The 21,731-nt window shown below is 36.9% G+C and overlaps 1 protein-coding gene across 5 annotated transcripts in view; it reads right to left on the bottom strand.

The window, feature by feature from the left end:
- The window catches only part of TRAPPC8 (trafficking protein particle complex 8), a 51,315-nt gene that overhangs the window by 24,885 nt on the left and 4,699 nt on the right, over window positions 1-21,731 (bottom strand). For 2 of the 5 annotated variants that reach the window (XM_029959298.1, XM_029959299.1), the window contains exons 2-14: window positions 20,501-20,697; window positions 17,913-17,996; window positions 15,012-15,101; window positions 13,540-13,714; window positions 13,007-13,160; window positions 11,819-11,900; window positions 10,112-10,359; window positions 8,441-8,556; window positions 7,671-7,821; window positions 6,294-6,394; window positions 4,777-4,882; window positions 3,130-3,261; window positions 940-1,164 (exon numbers count right to left, since the gene is read on the bottom strand). In XM_029959298.1, coding sequence (XP_029815158.1) covers window positions 940-1,164; window positions 3,130-3,261; window positions 4,777-4,882; window positions 6,294-6,394; window positions 7,671-7,821; window positions 8,441-8,556; window positions 10,112-10,359; window positions 11,819-11,900; window positions 13,007-13,160; window positions 13,540-13,714; window positions 15,012-15,101; window positions 17,913-17,996; window positions 20,501-20,697 — 1,861 coding nt within the window. The remainder of the gene's footprint in view (window positions 1-939; window positions 1,165-3,129; window positions 3,262-4,776; window positions 4,883-6,293; window positions 6,395-7,670; window positions 7,822-8,440; window positions 8,557-10,111; window positions 10,360-11,818; window positions 11,901-13,006; window positions 13,161-13,539; window positions 13,715-15,011; window positions 15,102-17,912; window positions 17,997-20,500; window positions 20,698-21,731) is intronic. The other 3 variants (XM_029959300.1, XM_029959301.1, XM_018080631.2) reach the window with 2 other exon arrangements.

Genomic DNA, 21,731 nt, shown 5'->3' with positions numbered 1-21,731 from the left:
AATGTTTGAACAGGGAGCACTTTTAAAATGGTATAATTTCCGTTAACTATTTTGACAGTCTGAAGGAGAATTTTTTTCATTCAATAAGAATTAACAGTTTGTGAAATCTTTATGGAAAAAGGAGAATAATTATTTTAATCCATCGCTCTAATCCCTGTTGTGGTTGCATTACAAGCGTTATTTGATGCAAAGCTTGACTCTAACTCAGAATTTGATAAACTGCACTAACTACCCCACCACCACCAAACAAGATTCTCACCACAGCTGAGACAAAAGACTCAAACACCAGTCTTTTGTAAGGTCTACCATAACTTAGCAAACACCACAGAAATTCTGTTTATAAGCTTTAAAATACAGTAGGTATCTACATGGTAGCAACTGGCATGGTGATAACAGCAGTGAACACCCCATAATGTATAGGGTATATATTGCAATCCAGAATCACTCATGAACTTACAGCCAACTCAGTGAGTCACTCGATCTATAAATACACATATTAAAGAATAAAATTCACTGTAACATGGAGGGTGACAGAGCTACCTAGTCTTTATGACGTATTTACTATCAAAAGCCTCAAAAATTATAAATTGAACAAAACAGATCCACTTCCTCTAAAAAGCTACTGAACTATCATAACCTGGAATTCAGCTGTGACCTTAAAAAGAAGACTTCATTTTAATAAAAATACATACATTACAACATACACTGTTGTAATAACAGACACCAACACCAATCAGTGAAAGTGCACTTACTACATATATGAGATGCAGTGTATATGGGTTTTTTGAAGCCTGACATAAAAAATTAACACATCAACTAGATAAAAAACAACCCTGGGACACAGCAGGTAAGACAGAAAATCATTTAATGACTTAGTAGAAAACCAGTGCTAATAAAATTACTGATTACTCAAGGAACGAAGACAATGTAGTCATTTACCTTATAAACATAAAGATATTCTCTTAAAAAAGCTCCTTGCTGAGCTGGAGGTTGTTTACTGTCATTGATCAAAATATGCCTGAAGGCAGAGACAGCATTGTCCAGCTGACGAAGCGTAAAGGACTGACGGCCAATAGTGAAGTTAATATGGTCTTCTGCAAGAGACCAGCCTTTCCCCTTGTAAACCTGCATGGCTTGACAGTAGCAACGTAAGGCGTGTTTTTTCTGCAAGAAAAAAACTAGTTAATTTCTCAAATAATCCCATTATCCACTGATTGTAATTATAACATTATGAAGATTGAACAGTAAGTCAGAAAAGTTACTGTAGTTTTTACCACCCCCGCTGCTAAGTGTAATGTTTGCAGAACTAGACCTTGTAGCACCTGGTCGATGCTAATGGAAGCACAGAAGCGTTCATTCTTACAGTATGGAGCCTAGCCTCCAGATTAAGTTCATGTTTTTAAAGACTAGGGTAACAGGCAGCAAGATTAAAAAGCAAATAACAAGAAAAGACTGCTTTCAAAAACAGTGCTGTGTTGCTCTAGTACTGACTGCTAAAGCTGACAGAGCTCTACTGCCAAGCCTCAGGACATAAGCTAGATTTAACACTTCTCATTCCACTCTGTAACTGAACTTTCAGTGTGACACTCTAAGTCAACTGTTGCTCAGCAGACATATCTGGGACAAAATCCATGCCAAGCAAACCAACAAAACACAGCCCTACAGAACATATAAGAAAAGTTACCCATCATATGAGCCATTGGGAGATAGATGTTCCATTCCCAATCAGCTCCACAGTTCCTTTCCTGCACATACATCAGGACCTGAGCACTCAGTCCCAAATCTAGGTATTGAACAGCTGCACAGACATTCACTGTATAGATAAGTCTCAGCTTCTGAAAAATGGGAACAGCAGTCCCATATTTACAGCAGTAGTGGGAAAAAAAAATCTAAGATATGTTCAAATTGGTATGATGATGACAGCAAAGTACGAACAGTAAATCCTTAACATCAGCACATACTAATGACACTTTAAAATAAGTTATTATAGTATGCAGTCAAGCAGCCTGGCTGACTTCTCTTCAGTAGTATTTTATATTTTGGTGCCTCTAAGGATATGAAAAAGAAAAAAACAACCTACATTTCCTGTGACACTGAAAAAGTATTTCTTGGAAACCAGAGTTTCTACAAACATCAGAGATAAACAACAAGAGAGCTGTCACACGAAGTCAAAACTTACAAAAATGCATGCACTTTTCCAGGCAAAAAACTCTGATCAATAGCTGTCAGTACTGTACTGTACTGTCATAACAAGACAGGGAAACTACTACATGAAGAAAACCAAGAAAGGGAGGAAGAATTCCTACTATTCTTCACATCATAGAAGCCAAGTATACAACAATACTTTCTTTGGTCCTTACCAGGACAATGAAACTGAGATTGAGCAGAGTGGGAGAAAAAAAATCCAAGGCCATAAGTCTTTGTTTCAAACAGAATTTTGATGCCTGTGTTCTCCTGTATTCTTTTGCAATAACAACCTCAGCAGGAATCAAGCACAAGCTATCTTTAGAAAGTGCGTCCCACAACTGAGGCAGAAACAAAGTACACATGTTCTGTCCAACAGACTATCAGTTTATTTACCGTAGCTAGAGAGAGCTGCCTGCAAAGGAAAGCGAATGGAGGTAAAAACAATTTGATGTGTATTGGTTTAATTACTGCTAAAGCCTAGGCAGCCACAAAGAGACACTTAAGTTTGTCTTGTATATGCTCACATATCTGCCTCTCAAATAAAACTCACGTATATTTAAGGCACCGGGAAAAACAGATATCTAAATTTTGCTATTATTCTAATAAATAAAGTTTAACAAATACTTAACTCCTGCAATTCACTCTTATCTCAAGAGTAAAAATACTCTTTTGCTCAAATAAAAAGTCTTGTATTTTACTGTGTACAAAATGAGACCCAGAAATGACACATCACTTAAGTTTCAAGTCCGTGATCTTCAGCATTACTTCAAATACAGAAGTAAAAGGCTAAGCTGACCAATGCAGAAGTCATTTTCAGAGGATCAAAGAGCTAAATACTGCTGCCACTAAAGAAACCAAGCATCTTTTTCCAGATTTATACTCAACATGTTTTTCAAGTATCAAATACTGGCCATATTGTCCATGTGGAAAGATAATACTTACCTGGCCTGCTTTACTAAACCTGTGGCCAGCCAATATCATATGAAATGCAAACTTTCTAACCATGGGACTTTTCATGTTTATAAAACAATGGGCTGCCTGCTCCAACAGGAGTGCACTGCGAAGATCTGAATCCTATTGAAAAAGAAAAAGAAGAATTAGACCTCAGAGTTGAATACAAGCAAAAATAACAGTGGCCTTGTTTTAATGGTAAGGCGGACAGTAAGTGCAATAGTACTGTGAGGTTGAAGATTCTTTTATATAAAACCATTATATGCACAGGTGAGCATAAAAAAAAATAAGACTAGAACTATTTTTCACTCATATATGTCTAATGTTCAATATCATCATGTTTCTATTTTTTTCAAATGGAGAGATTTATATACAAGCCTGTTTCAGTATGAGTGACAAAAGAACTATTTTCTGCTTTTGCAGTTACTCAGGCTACAGTTTCTAACACCTACCATTACCTCTGAAGCACTCTGCTACTCTTTCCCTTCCCTCCCCCTGCAGATATTAAGGCTAGAAATAAAAAGTAAGACCTCTAAAAGGATGAAGGAAAAATAAAGGGAGCAATGGAATTTGGTGAATTTGTATCACAAGAACCTGGATCATTTCTTAATAAAGTATAATTTCTTATTATTTCCCCATTCTCTTCTCCTGTCAAGATACAGCTATATTGTTTTAACTCCTCAGAACAGATCTATTTGATTTTAACACAGTTGGCCATCACTGATAGCACTGAGTTCAAGTATGTGTCTGGACTACAAATATACTCTGGGACACCTATATAGTATCCTATGAAGATTTTCCTTGCAACTACAAAAAGGCACCACAGGCATACTACATGTACTTTTAAGTTGTAAAATGATTGTGTAGAGCCAATAGTACTAAAATTCTTTGCTTAAATATTCTGCTCTCATAAATGTTGGTAGCAAACTTAAATTGAAAGGACAAGAATGAAGCTACAGAACATTTATTCCATGCTCAATCTATCCCAGAAAAGTCTCAGAGGCATCACACATGGTGCAGCTAGCCACAAAGTCAGAACTAACTGCCAGTTAGACTTTCCTCTAAGCTACAAAGGAAATGCCATACTATTACTGGCATTACATTTTGTTTTGCTCTTTTTCAAGCAAGACAATTTCTAGGTTAGAAGCTAATTCCATGCTTAATTTCCACCAATTAATATCACAGCTTCCACTTATGCAATAAGATCCTAATGGTTCAAAACAGCTGAGCTATGCCTTACTTAAACTATAAAGAACTTTTGATTATATATAGAAGAGTATCCATTATGGCTCTGGGAAGTCATGCTAATACTTTTAACACACGAGTTCTTAAACTGGAAATACACTATCCAAGAGCTAAGCAGATGTCAAAGAAAATTAGTTATAAAGCCAAAGATAACACATTTAGCATGGTTAAAGAAGTCAAACAAGTTACTTGACTAGAAAGAAAAAGAATAACTGTACTAGTTCCTTCACTTACAGTGTAAACAGTTTTCTTCACTTCATGCTCTATACCTGCTCATTTGCTACCTTTGTCTAGAAAATATTGTAGGACAAGAATCAGAACGTAACCTAGAAGTGCTTGGGTAAGAAAACAAATAGGGAGAGGGCAGGAGTGCAAAAATATACCAAGTTTTACCTCACTGGTTAAACGAATCAGAAGAGCAGCTGCCTCTGAATATTTACTTTGACTTTTTAAGATTTCAGCACTAAGCAGTACACAGCGCTCAGCCAGAACCATGTTCCTAAAGTAAAAACATACATGTATTAATATTTATCAAAATAAACCATAGAAAACTTTTCACTTCAAATGTTACTAATTTTCTCCATAGACAGATTGAGGTTCTGTTGCCCATCCTTCTTTCAGTAAAATATCTGAAAGTTCATTCCCTGCACAATAAGTGTCATACCCTACCATAACAGGAACTTTCTGAAAGTCAAAGCTAGAGAGCATTTTCGAGGACAGTAATGTGTTTATAAAAATACCAACCAAAGTGATCTGATAAACAAGAAGTTCAACAGCTAGAGCCACGTTGTACTGGGTTGACTTTGGTAGGTACCAGGTGCCCACCAAGCTTTTCTATCACACCCCCAGCTCAGCAAAAAACAGGGAGATTAGGTTAAAAACCTCATGTGCTGAGATTGTAACTGGTGAGTGATCTCTCTGTCCCTGTCATAGGCAAACCAGACTTGGTTTGGAGGAAGATTAAGTTAATTTACTGTCAGAATAGGATATTGATAAATAAAAAGAGAACTAAAACACTATTCCCTGACAACTCCTTTTCCAAGTTCAACTTCACTCCCAGCTCTTCTACCTCCTCCTCCCCCAAATAAAGCAGAGGGACAGAGAAAAGAAGTTATGGTCACTTCATAACATTTCTCCCCTGCTGTTTCTTCCTCCACATCTTCTTCCCCTGCTACAGAGTGGGGTCCCTCCCACAGATACAGTTCAAGAATTGCTCCAGCATGAATCCTTTCAGCAGTGTACAGTCCTTCAGGAACTGACTGTTCCACTGTTGTTTCCCCATAGGCCACAGTTCCTGCCAGAAATCTGCTGTGGCTTAGGCTCTGTACAGACTACAGCCACCTTCAGGGTTCATACACCTGCTCTGGCATTGGGACCTCCATGGGCTGCAGGTGGAAAATCTGCTTCATCATGGTCTTCACCACAGACTGCAGGGAAGCACCACCTTCCTCTCAAGAGCCCTTGATTTCTGCAGGACTGTTTCTCTCATTTTCTCACTCCTTTCTCACAGCTGCTGCACAGCTATTTTTACCCTTTCCTAAATATTTCAGAGGCAACACCAGTATTGCCAACAGGCTCAGCTTTGGGCAGCAGCAGTTCTCTTTTGGAGCTGAGTGAAAAGTGACTGACACAAGGGCAGCTTCAGTTGTTTTTTCACAGCAACCTTCCCTGCAGCCACCCCACTACCAAAGTCTACCATGTGAATTCAATATATAAGTTTAATAAAGCCCTCTGTCAAGAACAGCACAGATCTCCTTTCATGTCATCCTATATTACCTAACATACCGTACACTTTGAAAAGTTACCATCATTCTGTGATGTCATCTGGCACTATGACTGTGCAGGGGAAGAAAGTTAAGCCACCAGGTCTTTCAACTTTCATTGGATCAGTACAAAAGTTACCCACATACTTGCAGATATCTCGATAGGTCTGAATTGCTGTTTCCATATAATGAGCAGGATATGGCCTAGGAGCCCCCGGCTGAAGAAAAGCTGATACTGCTGCCATTTCCTACAACAGAAATTCAACACTGTCACTGCAGTTTTTTCAACAAATTGTAAACATCAAAAGAACACGTTTCAACAGCTACTAGTTCGAGATCATCTAATCAACTACTGGCACACAGAAGTGTATTCAACACACTGTACCTGATGAAAGGTTTAATACAATAGTCTCTTTATGGCTCTCCTTGTAATTAGCCAGACAGCAGCAGGAGTTACATACAGAAGTGTCTGCAGTTGGCAGTACCCCCAAAATTATGCAGAAGCATTGAGTCAGTACAAATCCAAAGATAATTTCCTATTGCAGGAACAATCTTTCTGATAAAGTAGCACTGCTGTGTATTTAAGATGAGTACTCTTTTCCAACTTTTGCTTAAATGAAATCACATTATCAGCTTCCAAGGAAGCTCTAGTAAACATGCACTCTGAAATTTTACTTCTTTCCTCATGGGGTGAAGATATGATAGCAAAGTTCTTCTGCAGAAAGCAAGGACTAAGACTAGTAGGTTGCAAAAAATTCATCAGGAAGTTAAAATAACTTTTTGGATTATTCAAATGCAAAGCAACTGTGTAGTATAAAAACATACAATTATGTAAAAGTATTACATCAAGATGGGACAGTGCACAAGAATGCTTCCATAGCTCTACGAAGTACAGTTTCAAATTTTATCAAGTTAACCAGACTAAAGGTCTACAAAACATAGCTTCTGAAAACTGTTAAAATGAGCTTCTTATTTTTTCCCAGTAGTCACATTTATCTTGTTGAAAATTATTTTATCAATTCAATTTCTTTAATCTCAGGAGGAAATAATATGTGTTTACAGTGAAATTCAGTAGTGACACACTCAAACAACACCCCTCAAGTTTTAAGTCCCCCTAAAATAGGTACAATACCATATTCATAGTGACCTAGTCTTTGACTTTATGGCAAATAACTATTTGGCCAAAGTCTAAAAGAGATTCTATAAAACTATATTACATCTGGCTTTGAGTTATCAGTTTAAAGATTCATTTTTCTGGAGGTTGTGTTCCAGGTTTCCTCCTTTCCATATTTCACATTTTAAGAATTAACTTCAGTTTTTATTCACAACTTTATTCCCTTCACATAACAGTAGAAAATAAGATTTTAAAATACTTTAGAATTTGCTAAATATACGCAGTAAATTTGGGAAGATCCTTATAAATTTGGAGGGAGAGGGGAGAGATTACATTTTGTTACCTTCAGACAAATATTAGAAATTATTAGAAAAGGTTCACAGAATGTTTATGTTATGTGAAATACCAACCAGTGCTCCAGCTGCATAAAGCATTGCCTGATCATTCAAGAAGTCTTTCTTTGCTGTATGGTAACAGCTATATGCAAGTTCATAGTGTTGCACCAAAAAGCACAAGTCTGCCATTTTCCGGATCTGAAGCTCTGGTGCTTCTGGTGGATATCTATAAATACAAATATTTAAATTCAAAGTCCTCATTTCAATCAACAGAGCAAGACATGCTCTATAAAGCCATCCTTTCTCATCTTAATATCTATTCACAAAGTAGGAATAAAAACCGCATTGCTTCAGCCTTACCCAAAAAACAGCTAAGAAAAGCGAAGCTGCTTCCTTTCTGCTACATGTACTTTGGTTTTACACCCTACTTTCCGATTAACAAGATCCACTGTTCCAAAAGATCCACAAGCAAAGCAAGCACTCCTCTTAGCCAAGAAGTAAAACATACTGAATGAAGTATGTAACTATCACTGAAATTGCTCACTCAGATTAACTAATTGAGCTTAGCAGAGCGGTATGAGAAGGAAAAAACTTGCTCACCTGGCTACAACCTGTTATTTCTCCCCATTTCTCTTGAAAGAAATAAATCCACTAAAAAACTATGCTTTAAGGCAAAAAACTGCACAAGGTATAGTACTTTTCATTTCTCCAATTAAAGTCTTTCCCATATTGCTGATTTAGTTCACTTTGCAGAACACCATCAAATAAACACAGGTTTTCCCTTCCCCCCAGAAGAAAGATCCATTTCCACTTTAGATCTAAAAATAAGGACTCAGGTTACTCACAGCAAACCAGAAGTGTTCTTCAGTTCGTTTATACTTTTCTCTGGAACCTTGCTGCCGCTAAACCATTTTTTAGTAGCAGAAAACAGTGATCTACTCAAGCCTTTCCTAGATATTAACTGCAAAAAACCACTGAATTAGAGCACTACATTGCAAGACGTAATTAAGTTAAGCTAATACAAAAAAACCAAGCTTCCTAAATTGTTTCTAATAAAACAGAAATAAATAAAAATAGTAAAATCACTAGGAGCATGCTCCTATACAATTAATCACTGACACCGAGATAGAAGTCGCAATTCATATATTTATTTCAGACAGCTGAGGTTCATTATACTTGCTGTAAACTGCAGACATCATCTTAAGAACTGAAACATTCAATGTATCTATTTGAAATCTAACGGAATATCTAATTTTGAGTGTTAGTCCAACCTAAAATCTAGACTAAATGCATATTAAGAGAGAATCTTCTCCCCATCACCATCCACATGAAGCATTAGCACATTGTGAACATCAATTTCAAGTGTCAAGGGTACAAGTCATATGTGCAAGAGCAAGGTTACACAACTTTTTTTCTTTTAGGTAATTTCCACTAACAAGGAAATTTCCAAAGGAAATTACCATTCCCATGATCTCAGGCAAACTATATATCTTTTGAAAAATAATTTTAAAAATTGTAACAACTCACTCTTCTTAGCATGATTAGGAATCTATCACTGCATTCCTAAAGGCAAGGCTGTTTGCTACACTTTACTTTTGCACTTTTTTAAATGCTTCTTCGTAAAACTTTTCAAGTGTAAACATGGTCTGCACACACAAACCCCCAAAAGTCAATTCAGAGAGTGAATGTTCCTTACTGGACATGATACTTAGTATCAAAATCCCTCATACTTAAAACTATAACTTGAATAGACAATTCAATCAAAATACACTGCTCAGGTAACAGACTGATATTTGGATCCAAGTCTTAATGCTAAATACAGTAATTTGATTATACTAAGGTAAGTCAATCCATCTCTGCAGCTATTTAAGAGTATATGAAAGTGAAACACTTGTAAAACAAAGGACTTCACTGGGATCAAAATAACTTTATTGTATGTGCTTGATTAAACAGGGGCATGATATTAACTACCGCACTTCCAAAAAGTCCAAGTTTGAGGGAAGTATATTCAGCTGCAAAAAATGCTGAGATCAACACAGCTGCATGATTCAGGGTGCCCATGCATTTCTCCTCTGTCAATAGCAACTGAAGCATGCAGCTTTCTTTGCAGATGATTATTGATAAAATACATTTCTTAAATTTAGTTGTGTATTCTGCTGCTAAAACACAAAAAGTCCATTTTGTTCCCTGTGCCAGAATCCTTCAAAAGCATAGAACATAAAGATTTTAGGGGCAAGGACAATTTCCCTGATAACAGTTCAGACAGGTTTTTACCAAGAAGCCACCTTGCACTGAAGCTGTTGATACAAACTAGTTTTGTTTTTTTTAAAAAAGACAAATAAAGCAAAAATTATAACTTCAGCTATTTTTCTTAAATTTTCTTCATTTTCAGACAGACCACTGAATTATTAGACACCAAAGGAAGTAATACTGTCAAAACAGATTTCTGGATACCTGGGTTATGCCCAACCGTTTTTCCTTATTATGGCACCAAGTGTTTTTAAGGGTAAACTGACCTGATCATTTAGTTGCCGAATTGTCTTCTCTATGTGTGGCAGAAGTCCCCGGAATGTGAATTCCTGTATGAACTGCCTAATTCGATCGTGATCTGTGAGTGTTAAACAAGCACCACGAGGCGTTCCAGAATTTGACTTCTTCGAGTCCTGCAACGATGCAGCAGCCTTCGTGTAATCTGCACTATCCAAGCTGCCACTGGGATGATCCAGTTGAAGGGGGTGAGTCTTAAAGTTATTTGACAGGCCATCTATTGAAAGATTGAAACCAAAACCCCCATAAGTATGAAGTTACTTAAACATTTTGGGTTTTAAAGGTCATTTTTATTAATCGCCTTCAAAGCCTTCCTTACTCAGAACTCTGTTAAGGAAAGCTATTCACCAATTATTCTGCACTACAGATCAATGCTGAGCAGATAGCAGCAGAGTGCTACCCAAGTATTGCATCACTCCTCAGATTCTTCAGAAAGTTCAGGGAATCTCAAGAACTAAAACATGGCTAAGTATGTATGGTTTTGACTCTCAACCACAGTGCAAAAAATCCTCAAGTACGCTGACTAATATCAACATTAAAGGAAAACTACAAAAAACATTAAAATCAAAGTAAAACATTCAAGAAAAGTTAGAAATGCAGCAATTACTACAATAGTGCCATTGGGTCCATTCGCTTTCTTCTGCTTACGTTTTATGGTAAAAAAAAAAACCAATCTCATTTTCCAAGCAATCATGACATAAAACAATCTCCTACAAAGTCCTCCCAGTTCAGTGAGAAGGGCTGCTCACCATTATTGCATTTAGCTACCCAAACCAGGCTGAGACACAGCTTCACTCTGAGACTTAAACAGTTGTCACATTCATTATTTCTCTTCTCTATAGGAAAATCAACTTGTCCTATCTGACACTGAGCAAAGCTGAGCTGTGAAAGCAAATCTTTAATGGATTTTACTCATGAAATATAAAGCTGGGTATGCAAAGTTCAGTCAGCAGCTCAAGACGACATCTGGGCTGCAGGCCCTAGAAAGATACTTTTATAGGCAACTGCAGGTTCTCCTACATACAGAGGTCTCAGCATGCCTCTCAAGTCAGGTATGAAGGATCTGGGAGGCAGGCCAGACAATGCAGGGTGCCTCACTTCTTCCCTATTTCATGATGCTCCTCATTTGAATCCTACACAGCTACCTTAAAAATTTCTTTGAAAAAGGTCATGCATTAAATTTGCACTCCATTTCATCTACTGTCCTCTCCCCCATCCACAAACTGAGTTGCAAGGCAAGTGCTTCCAAACAACTCACAAACTAAGTCACTACTCTGACATTTACAGACTAAATGCCAAAAACAAAGACAAAAAACCCTCCAGAAGCTCAGGTTTCAAGTTATACCAGAGCACACAAACCAAAACTTATTATTATGAAAATTAACCATTTAATCCTATCTTACTTTTTACTAGCTGCCAGAGTTTGCAGAGAATATACTTTATCTTACAAAATATGAGCCCAATACATCATTAGCCACCTCATTAAGGATATATCTACCAATTGCCATCTATCCAGTAGCTCAGTACCACAGCATTTTATTTGGTGGACACTTAAAGCATTTAGAAAACTATTCCTTTGAATTCCCTAACAAATCACCTAAGTGATTAACATCTAACACATGAGACAGTTGTGTAAATTCTGTAACATCAGTGTTCTGATAAAGTTATAAAAATACCTTTAATTTCACTGTCTAAGCCATCTGATATCAAGTGATCAGTATTCTTGCTTGAAACAGCAGTATAATCTTCATAGCAATCCTGCCAGAAAAGAGAAAAAAGGTAGAATTTTAAGACTACTAGATTACATACAAAAGTCAGTAAACAGTACTTGTCAGCTTCAATAACAGCTAACTGAATTATTACAAAAACATGTGTGTTCATATATATTAATTTCTGTAAGTAGTTTCTGAGGCTTTAAGAAACTGTCCTAAAGATGAAAAGTTATATTCACCAAATTAAGCAAGTACCTTCTCACTTGCTCAATTAGCATCCCTGTCAGCCAAAGCAAGCAACTCCAGCTCTTACATAGCAATGCCTACAGCAGCAAAAATATACTCCCTAAAGCAGTTCCTGAACAAGTTCTCACATGTTAATTAAAAAAAAAAATCCATGTTAAAAATCTATGTTGCACAGTTGATAGGGGACAGAAAAAAGATCTAATCAGTCTATGATGGAACATGACTTACTGGTTCTTTTAGCTCATAGAATATGAAATGCTTTGACTTTCCAGTGCCACTTAGATTTGGGGAAGAGCTATGCTTTCACAAACCAACCTTTTAATCAGCTGTAGTTATAACTGCAGCTCAATCAAAAGCAAACTTGAGAAGGAATATTTTTGGTCCTAAAGCCAAAAATACAGGCATTTATGGCAAACTGAACTCAAGAACACACTAGCACTTGCAATCTTAGCAGATGACAGACCAGATTGGACCGAAAGAAAAACCACACATAGTCCCACAAAGCAACACACCCACACTATTTAACAAAGTACAGAAGACCCAGAAAATAAAAAGCAAAGAGTGAAGAAGATGTAAGTAAGTAGAAAGTAGAGTTACTATGAATAGGACATTTCTGAGGTTACTTCCTCTTGTCAGTGTATAAAGCACAAAGTCTTATTTCAGGGCTCTTGTCAGTCTATTTCAGACAGTCTAGTATTTCAGTGTTCCTTACTGTCAACTGTCCTACTGACAGAGCACAGAGTATAGTTCTTAGAGAGGACTCATCTTATGCCCTCACAAAAAGTCACAGCTATGTCAGAAGTCCATTCTGTAGAAACACATACATAAGACTAAGTTAAAACTTTAACCCAACTAAAATAGGCTTTCATATGCACTTAATAAACTGTTTTTAGAATACTATAGTACCTGGTTCTGGATAGTATTTTTCTGAAGGTACTGACTCCAAGGATCTGGTATCTGTTCATCTGTTCCTCTATTAGACACCCGAGAATTTATTTTCAGCAAATAGCAACCCTGAGTTCCATACCTCTGCTTCATCTCTTCATAAATGGAGTCAGCTCTGAAAAAGTAAAACATTTACTCTGTGTTGATATCAAACTAACTTCATTTACTGCAACAAGCTATTTTAGACTATTATCCATAGTAATTAAAAGAAAAATTCTCCCATTTTTAAAGTAGTCCTTTATGCAAAAGTAAAATTGAGAATATTTTGAGAATTAGTTCAGCAAGCTAGCAAAGAAAGCATCTACCTCAAAAGCTGATTCTTTTCATGTAATGTAAACACAAGAAGTAGACCTAAAAATAATACTTAAGGAAATCTGCCTTGATAACAGCATACTGGTAAAGGCATCCTACTGTATGATCTCAACAGAATTTATCAACACAAAAATTTCAGTCAAAGAGCTCATCTGTAAATTCACTGAAGGCAGAAGACCCACCTTTGTTCTTCTCCTGTGCTTACATCATGCAGTAACACATAGTATTTGAGCGTGTTTGGTATAAACCACTTGGGATATGAGTATTCACTACTATGCTGAATCCGATGTTGCTCTTGAGACAGCTTCAGAAACTGCTCCACAGGCTCTGGTTCACTCGAGGAAACTACGAGCATACCTAAATTCATCATTAAGGACATACCAAGGGAACACAGGGACAACCACTGATCATAACAAAACAGGAAGGATATAAAAGAAAATACATGAGTAAAACACTATCACAGAAGTACATGCAACTAGAATTTGGCCTCAGACTCAGTAAAAAACAGCATTTAAACAATCAGTTAACTAACAGCTGTAACACAATGCAAGAGGAATGTGCTCCAATTCTGACACTGAATCCAAGTTTAAGGTGATACATAACACTTATCTAAGATTTGAGATAGAGACCAAATGTTCATATAGGAAACATATAACTGAAATTCATCCCCACTGGACTTTAGCTTTCAACTTCCACAGAGAGCTGGGACTTTAAGTTACTACCTGAGCAACAGCAACGACCACTATTCATAGACACAGCAACATATTCTGAGTAAAAAGCAGAAGTGTTCAGATTTTTACCTCACTGCAACTACACAATCATTAATAAGGAACATCCTGCTCTGCTACATCTATTCACCAAATCAAAAGACATTAATTCAGAGAAGCCAGAAAGCAAAGTTGTATTTTAAATGCTACTAGAATTCAGAAGTCAAAGGCCAGAATCAATATTTTGTGAAGTTAATTCTACTCAAATAGCTAACGGTCATACCTTTCTACCATACTAAAATGATAATGTACAGTAAACAGAGTAGGTATTATGAAGCCTGCAGCATTATAATTATTGTAAAGCTGATCAATGGCTACACCATGAAACAGTGAGTATTTTTATTTTCCCTGTAGAAAAGCAAATCAGGCCTAAGTTTTGGTAAAAAAAAAAATCAAAGCATTCAGGCATCTTTCTATACTTCTTTTCCAAAATAGCTCACAGTTCACCAATTTTCCAAAACATCCTCTCCATCTGCTTTAAAAAAAAGCTATAAAAAGCAGTAGGTGCATCCCAAATACACAAACCTCTGTTGTGGATAAGAGACAGTCAACAGATTCCTAAACGGTGACAGCAGAAAATGTTTTAGAGTGACAAAGTTCAGTTTACAGGTTACTGGTTTAAGAGTTCACTTTGACACAAAAAAGTGTGTGGAGAAGGGGGGAAACAAACAAACAATACAAACAGCATAAAAAACCCTCCGGCCAAATAATAACCGCAAAGAAAAACCTGACACCCTTATGAAACTAGCTTATGTAGTTGGACATATTGAAAAAAGATATGGGATTCAAAACATAATTGCAAAAGAGTTACTGCAAAACTTCAGTGTCTCCTACATTACACCTTGTAACAGCCTCCACTGGAGCAGCCTGTAACACTCAAAGGATACATGCAACATAGTGGTTTAAGAATTCGTGATCTGATGCAGGCATGGACTGAAGAAAGCACTCTCTGTAAGACTCAAACCAAGGAGTAGTAGCTGCAATACACAACAAAACAGGACAAATTAGACTATTCAGTGAAACTTCTGCATACTCACTTATGAAAAGGAAATATGAAAGACTACACCTAAAAGTGAAGCTTGCAAACTCTTGACAAGGTTTGCATGGCAGGGGAAAGAAGGGGGAACAGTCCAAGGAGAAAGCATCTAAAATACACACAAGTAGGAGAAACAGTAACACTTTAAATCAAATCCTGTGAAACTGAATAGCATGGTAAGTACCGAATTCCTCAACACTGTAGGTTCACCTCTATTCAGTTGTTAAACTACCTACTCTTTACCACCCCTTTAAACAAACACACACACACACACACACACACATTTGGGAAAAAAAGAAAACAAAAAATTGCTCTAACAGTCACTGAATTTGCTGGGCTAGGGATGCAAGAATTAACCACATTTTTGAGGAGCTAAAGATTACCAAAATTCTATCCTGCCTGTTTGTCTGAAGCCTTTGTTAAGTGTTGGGACTTGGCTTGACAGCGGGTCCCTCCCTATGCTTTGCTAAAATAAACAGCTCAGCTGTCAGCTGGCAAAGCAAAGACCCAAGAAGATGAAACTTTGGACCTGAGTTGTGCCATTAATGCCTCATAATTTTAACCTGTCATGTTCAAATGCCCTTTTACAATAGGGATTTCATTTTCCTAAGAGTAGCAAATCAAGGGAAACCAAGGATGTGTGGGATATCCAAAAACACATGAACCTTGTCCATTTCTTCCCACTCCAACTATCAGTCAAGCAATGAATTATTATTTCTTCTTTCAAGCCTGTTTTAGGCCATTTCAATTCTCCAACTCCTTCCCTTAGGTGGATCCCAGAGGAAAATCAATTCACTTCCAATAACCTAATTTCACACTGAAGTAACTGGAATCCAGTGTCAAGTAACCCAGAGTGATAGCAACTAGCAAACTAGAAAACAGTAACTAGTACAGGAGGAAAAAAGCATTAACAAGAAATCCTGAAGGTATTTATTTCCTGTATATGGCCCCAAAAAACCACATTGCCTTATTTAACTCCCACAAGAATTTCTAATGTTTTGTAAACCTCTCATGCACCCCCTGCAGGGAAAAAAGAAAATAAACAAACTACCACCTTGATTTCTTAAACTGACTTTAGGAAGCAGGTTCATTTTTATGTTGGAATTATCTTCTAGTGCACTAAGTTAATGCATTTTGTTTAATCCTACATTGTCAAGCCATCTTAGATCAGCTGCATCCACACAGAAGTCAGACAGTCATGCTTCATAACTGAACTTCAGTCTAGCAGTCAGCACATCTCACATAAAGAAGACCAATAGGAGACAAACTTCTAGCTTTTGATTACAGCCTTTCTAGAAGCTGCTCTCTGAGTACTCACCTAGAGTATAAAAAGCTCTTGGCTTTACTTAATCCTACATGTAAATATGCCAACTATTTAAATTAAGGAAAACACAGCTTGTTATTAAAAACAAACCATGAGAAGGTGATTCATATACATATATTTCACAAGTATAAAAAGGCTTGCACTAACTCAGGTTCATGGCAAACAACGTTAAACAACTTAAGGCAGGATCTTCAACCTCACTGTAGTTTCAAGTGCTGTTTTCAAATTTTCACTTCTGTTTTGCTGCTGAATCACAGCTCTTTAAAAAAATCTGACAACAGTTACAAATAGGGAAGTACAACTTTGTTTTGTGAGGTTCCCCCTCACCCCCCTTTCGCCTTAGGCCTATTAAGAACTTAGGAAGTGACCTCAAAGGCAACTGGATTCCCTCTACACAACCACAACATACGTTAACAGGATTCACTCAAACATTTACAGGGCTATAATAATTTATAATAGATACTTAAAATAATAAACACACACCATATTCAAAACAAAGGCAGTATTTGAAAAAAATTTCATAAGACACTACAGCAGTGCATACCAACACTGTGTCATTTAGGTATCCAGATCTATGTTTGGCATTTTTCCAGTAATATATTTTCCAGTATGCTACACAAGTAGAACTGAAGTTTATGCAAACTTGCTAACATGTTCAGAAGTTGTTAAGAAAAAAAAGTGGTAAGTAACGTTTGTACATAACAGCTTAAGAATGAGAAGTCTACTTCATGAAGTTTTGTACTCTTTAGGCACTTAGCAGCATCTGAACAAACACTATTGAAAGGATAGCTATTACTAACCAAAAGCATAAACTTTGTTAAAATCTAATACTGAAAAACATAAAAATCTGGCTCTTAAAGACCACAACAGCCTCACTGTGAGCTGAGAGGCCAGTAATCAAATGGTTTGGTAGCAATAAGTCTTATAAACTAGGTGAAAACTTATTAGAAAGCTTTTTTTGTTTTAAGAGTCATACTCCAGAAAGGATGTCAATATAGCAGAGGCATATGTGCTCTAAGTACAGACAGCACTTGAGTTCCAATTCAAAAAGTGTTACTTTCCTCTGAGAAGGAAGTTCTGTAGAGAAGCAGAAAGTACATTTGAAATACAGCACAATAACAGTATACAGTTCCATGGGATCAAACAATCCAGTACTTTTACAGCATGAGGTAAATTTCCCACCACCACTGTTACCGACTGCAAGGAAAGACCAAATGATTTTGATTAACAAGAGCAGAAATGTGACTAAAAGAAAATTAAAACAACCATCACCAGAAATTTTTCATTTAGGGGGAAAAATGGAGGAACACACGTCTACGCCAAGAAAAGTGCTAAACAGTTATAGCAGATGGTAAGGAAAGGTGGATGGGGCACATGGAAAAGGAGTAAAGGGCAATCTGGCAAATCGGCACCAACCACAAAAAATACCTGAATAAAACGTGGATGTGTTCAGTTCCATCAGTGTCTCTTTCCAATTACTGTACCAAGGAACACTAGCTTTAACTGAGCGATCTGATAGAAAAAACATGATATTATTATACTAAAAAGGGTCAGGTGCAAACACACTATTGGCTTTTACACTCTGGTAGCGTGAAGTAGAAAAATCGATAGCATGCGGGCCCATCAGGGGCACTGAAGACATTTGATTCCAGCTAACCTTAATCTTGAGTATTTCAGGCTCCTCAACATTTGACAGTGTACTTTCATGGAAATTAATATTAATTTCTAGTTCAGCCCCAATTTGAGGCTTGAACAAAAATGCAAATTCTATAGTGTAGCGAAGATCTAAGTTTTATCTTGATATTATTTCTATTTTTCTAGTTGGAAGATACTCTAAACCTAAGGCATTAACTTCTGAGATTTCTCAGCCTGTAGTACTCGTAGAAGTAACTGAATACATTAGCTGCTGAAAGTGGTTGCCCCAGCATTTTCCCTCCTCTCCATCATATTCCTACATTGCTTCATGCCAGCATTAACATCATGCAGTCCTGAAAAAACATAGCCAGGGAACTGATCCAGCTGAAAAAAATGTTTTCTTCTCTGACATATTTTAAGTCTTTAGTGGAATCGTTTTCCTCACTTTCTACATGCACAAGTACGTGGGAGAAGCAGGGGTGGCTGAACATAAGTAACCTTTCAGCATTCAACCAAGTCTATCAGTACAAGATTATGGAACTATGAGACTATTAAACAACAATTCTAACAAAGAAGGATTACAAACAATTAAATCAACCACAGTAGTTCCAGAACTTTTCTGAAGAAAGCAGGATCACAATCCCAGTGCCAGAAACACTCATACCTCAGCTTCTTAAACATTTGTGTCTTTCTTCAAAGCAAACTGCACTTGATCATAATTTTAAAGATTGAGGAAATATTTAATATTGCTATCCTAGAAAACTAATGCCCACACATCACCCCACAACTGCCAAGGAAAAAAAAGAACAAATTAAAGAACTGATTAGACTATTTCACATTTCATGCCAAATAACTACGTTTTGGTTTCAGGAATGACTGCTTCCATTGGTTTCAACAAAATGCTCCAAGAAAGTTCGAAAAAGAAAAAAGTTCCTTAGTAAATACTTTTAGTTTTCTAAGCAGAAACAGAACCCTACTTGGCAAGCAAGGGTTGCCAAGTTCCTCACATTCTCCTGCAATATAATGGGACACAAGTTTCTTCACCAAGAACGCTGCCAGTGCTTTGTGCTAAACTCCTAAAATGGGATTCTACAAAGCTGTTACGTGATTTTGTCCTTCTGTATGATCTTAAACATCTTATACATCTCTCCTCCTGTCAAATAAGCATATAGTCAGTCTGAATGGAAATGAGAACCTAATCACTGAGACAGAAGATAGTCAAATATGACCATTTGTACATCTGACTCTCCAGGAGCAAACATGAAAAATAAACTACAAAGCATAGCTCAATATAGCCACTATTTTTTTCTCCTTTTTCCAGTACCTCACTTCTAAACTGAGATCATTAGAAATCGTATGGAAAAGTCTATTCACTGAAATCATTCTGCTTTCTTTGGGTCTTCAAATCTCTAGAACTGAAGCAAACTTTTCATCAAAAAAACTTCACAAAAAAAGTCAGTTCACTATTTGACAGATAAACAAGGGCACAGAAACTGAAACAAGTGTGCCATTTTTCCATCCTCAACAGAAGGAAAAAAAAAAACCTCATACATCAGTGTACTACAACAACATCAGTTACTAATCCTCATGAGGTTGTTATCAGTCTCTTGCTATAGCAGAGACAAATTCTTCACTGCAGGCTGAACTTTCAATACAATAAATTATGGATGTTTAAATAGGGCAATGCATACATGCTTTGAACTAAGTCTGTACTCAAAGGCTTTAACGGATTAGGGTCTTAATTGGGAGGAGTTTAATCTTCTCAGCTCCCAAGATCAGGTCTCATTTAGTATTATTCACAATACCTCATCACTTGGAGATCCGAAAAAAAAACATTTTTAGAATATTCTAGTCATTTTGACAGTGAAATATGAAGCACTGAGTTTCATGGGGAGAAAAAACGCAAGACAAGGAATCATACACCCTTCCTCAAAATCTTTTTATGACAACTTTATGAACTCCATGTAATAAGTAAAAACAAAAATAGAAGAAGCCATAAAGATGTAAATTAGTACCAACATTATAAATAAGTACTGATATTTATTCAGCCGAGTGTAACAAGTCTTGTTACAATCCATTTTGTAACAAGAAAATAAGACAACCAAAGCATGACTAATTTCTACTTGAAAATAATGATTTAACACAAGTTCAGAAGAATTACAACACTAGGAAATACTAAAGTTATTAAGTAAGTTCAACCACTCTTTTAGCATCATATAAACCCAAAACTATTTGATAAATCTAAAGTTACAGTAAGAACAATGACTCACACCTGAGCATCTCTGAGTAATTTCAATACGTGTCGTGAAGCTGAAATCAAGGTTAGAAACCTTACAGCAAATTCCAGTTCACGTCACGAAAAATACAATATCATTACATACCACTAATGTTGAGATCATAATCTCCAGCTGTGATCACATTAGCTACCAGTCCTTCAGCAGGCTGACTGACAGACACAACATCATTCAGAAGTTTCCGAATGGCACCAGGCTGAGGTGGGTGAGTAACGATGTTGTTGACAGTAATCTTCAAATTTTTGATTATGTGAAGCTGATTATTAGGATCTCTCATGTGAACTAAAAAAGAAAAAGAAAACGCTTTGTTGAGAAGTATAACACAACAGACAGTTAAAATAGTTGTCATGCATTAGTCTTTTTACAACACAGTTTTCCCTTAAAGATTACTTCACTAAACTTCTCCATCACCAATTTTAGATCAATCCATAATACATGACTATCAAAAATGAAGTGGGGGAAGGTAGTAACAGCAAATTAGTTCATGTTCAACATTAGGCTTCTCTAGGCAAACTGATTAAAACATAGCATAGGATTTTAGCTTGTAAGAATATCCACTAGAACTAACAAAGCACTCAAAGTGCACACCCTACACTGCTGTATGCCCTTCTACGTGGAACATACTGAATTTCCACAGAAAACTTATAGGAACCACATATGGATTTCACACATCTCACGTTTTGAGGAATCACCAGTTTCCAAGAAAACCCCAGTACACAATAAATAGCATTTAAGAAACCTGACAGGGATAGCATACATTCTTTCATCCAAAATGAACATATCCTATGAAGACAGGCTGAGAGAGTTGGGATTGTTCCTCCTGGAGAAGAAGAGGCTCCAGGGAGACCTCATAGAAGCTTTACAGTTCCTAAATGCAACTGGCAAGAGAGCTGGAGAGGTAAGCAAGCATTTAGTGACAAGACAAAGGGGAATAGCTTAAAACTGCAAGAGGGTTGGTTTAGATCAGATATTGGGAAGAAATTCTTTACTCTGAGGGTGGTGAGGCACTGGAACAGGTTGCCCAGAGAAGCTGTCAAAGCCACATCCCTGAAGTGTTCAAGGCCAGGCTGCGTAGGGCTTTGAGCAATCTGGTCTAGAGTCTCTGTCTGTGGCAGAGGGGTTGGCCCATTGCAGGGGGTTTGGAATTAGATGTTCTTTAAGGTTCCTTTAAACCACTCTATGATTTTTAATACTACAACTTCCTTTTTAGATTCTTTATGAAACTTGCTCCTTCAAGCCATCTGTTTTTAAAAAAGTATTCATGACATTTTCAACACTCATTACAATTCTGGGCCTGCTCTGATTTCTCATGTAATTT

The sequence above is a fragment of the Manacus vitellinus genome, unplaced genomic scaffold, assembly GCF_001715985.3.
Source record: "Manacus vitellinus isolate BGI_N305 unplaced genomic scaffold, ASM171598v3 scaffold_1_pilon, whole genome shotgun sequence".
Lineage (NCBI taxonomy): Eukaryota > Metazoa > Chordata > Aves > Passeriformes > Pipridae > Manacus > Manacus vitellinus.
Note: the sequence above shows the minus strand (reverse complement) of the source record. Positions and strands in the feature narration are given on the sequence as shown.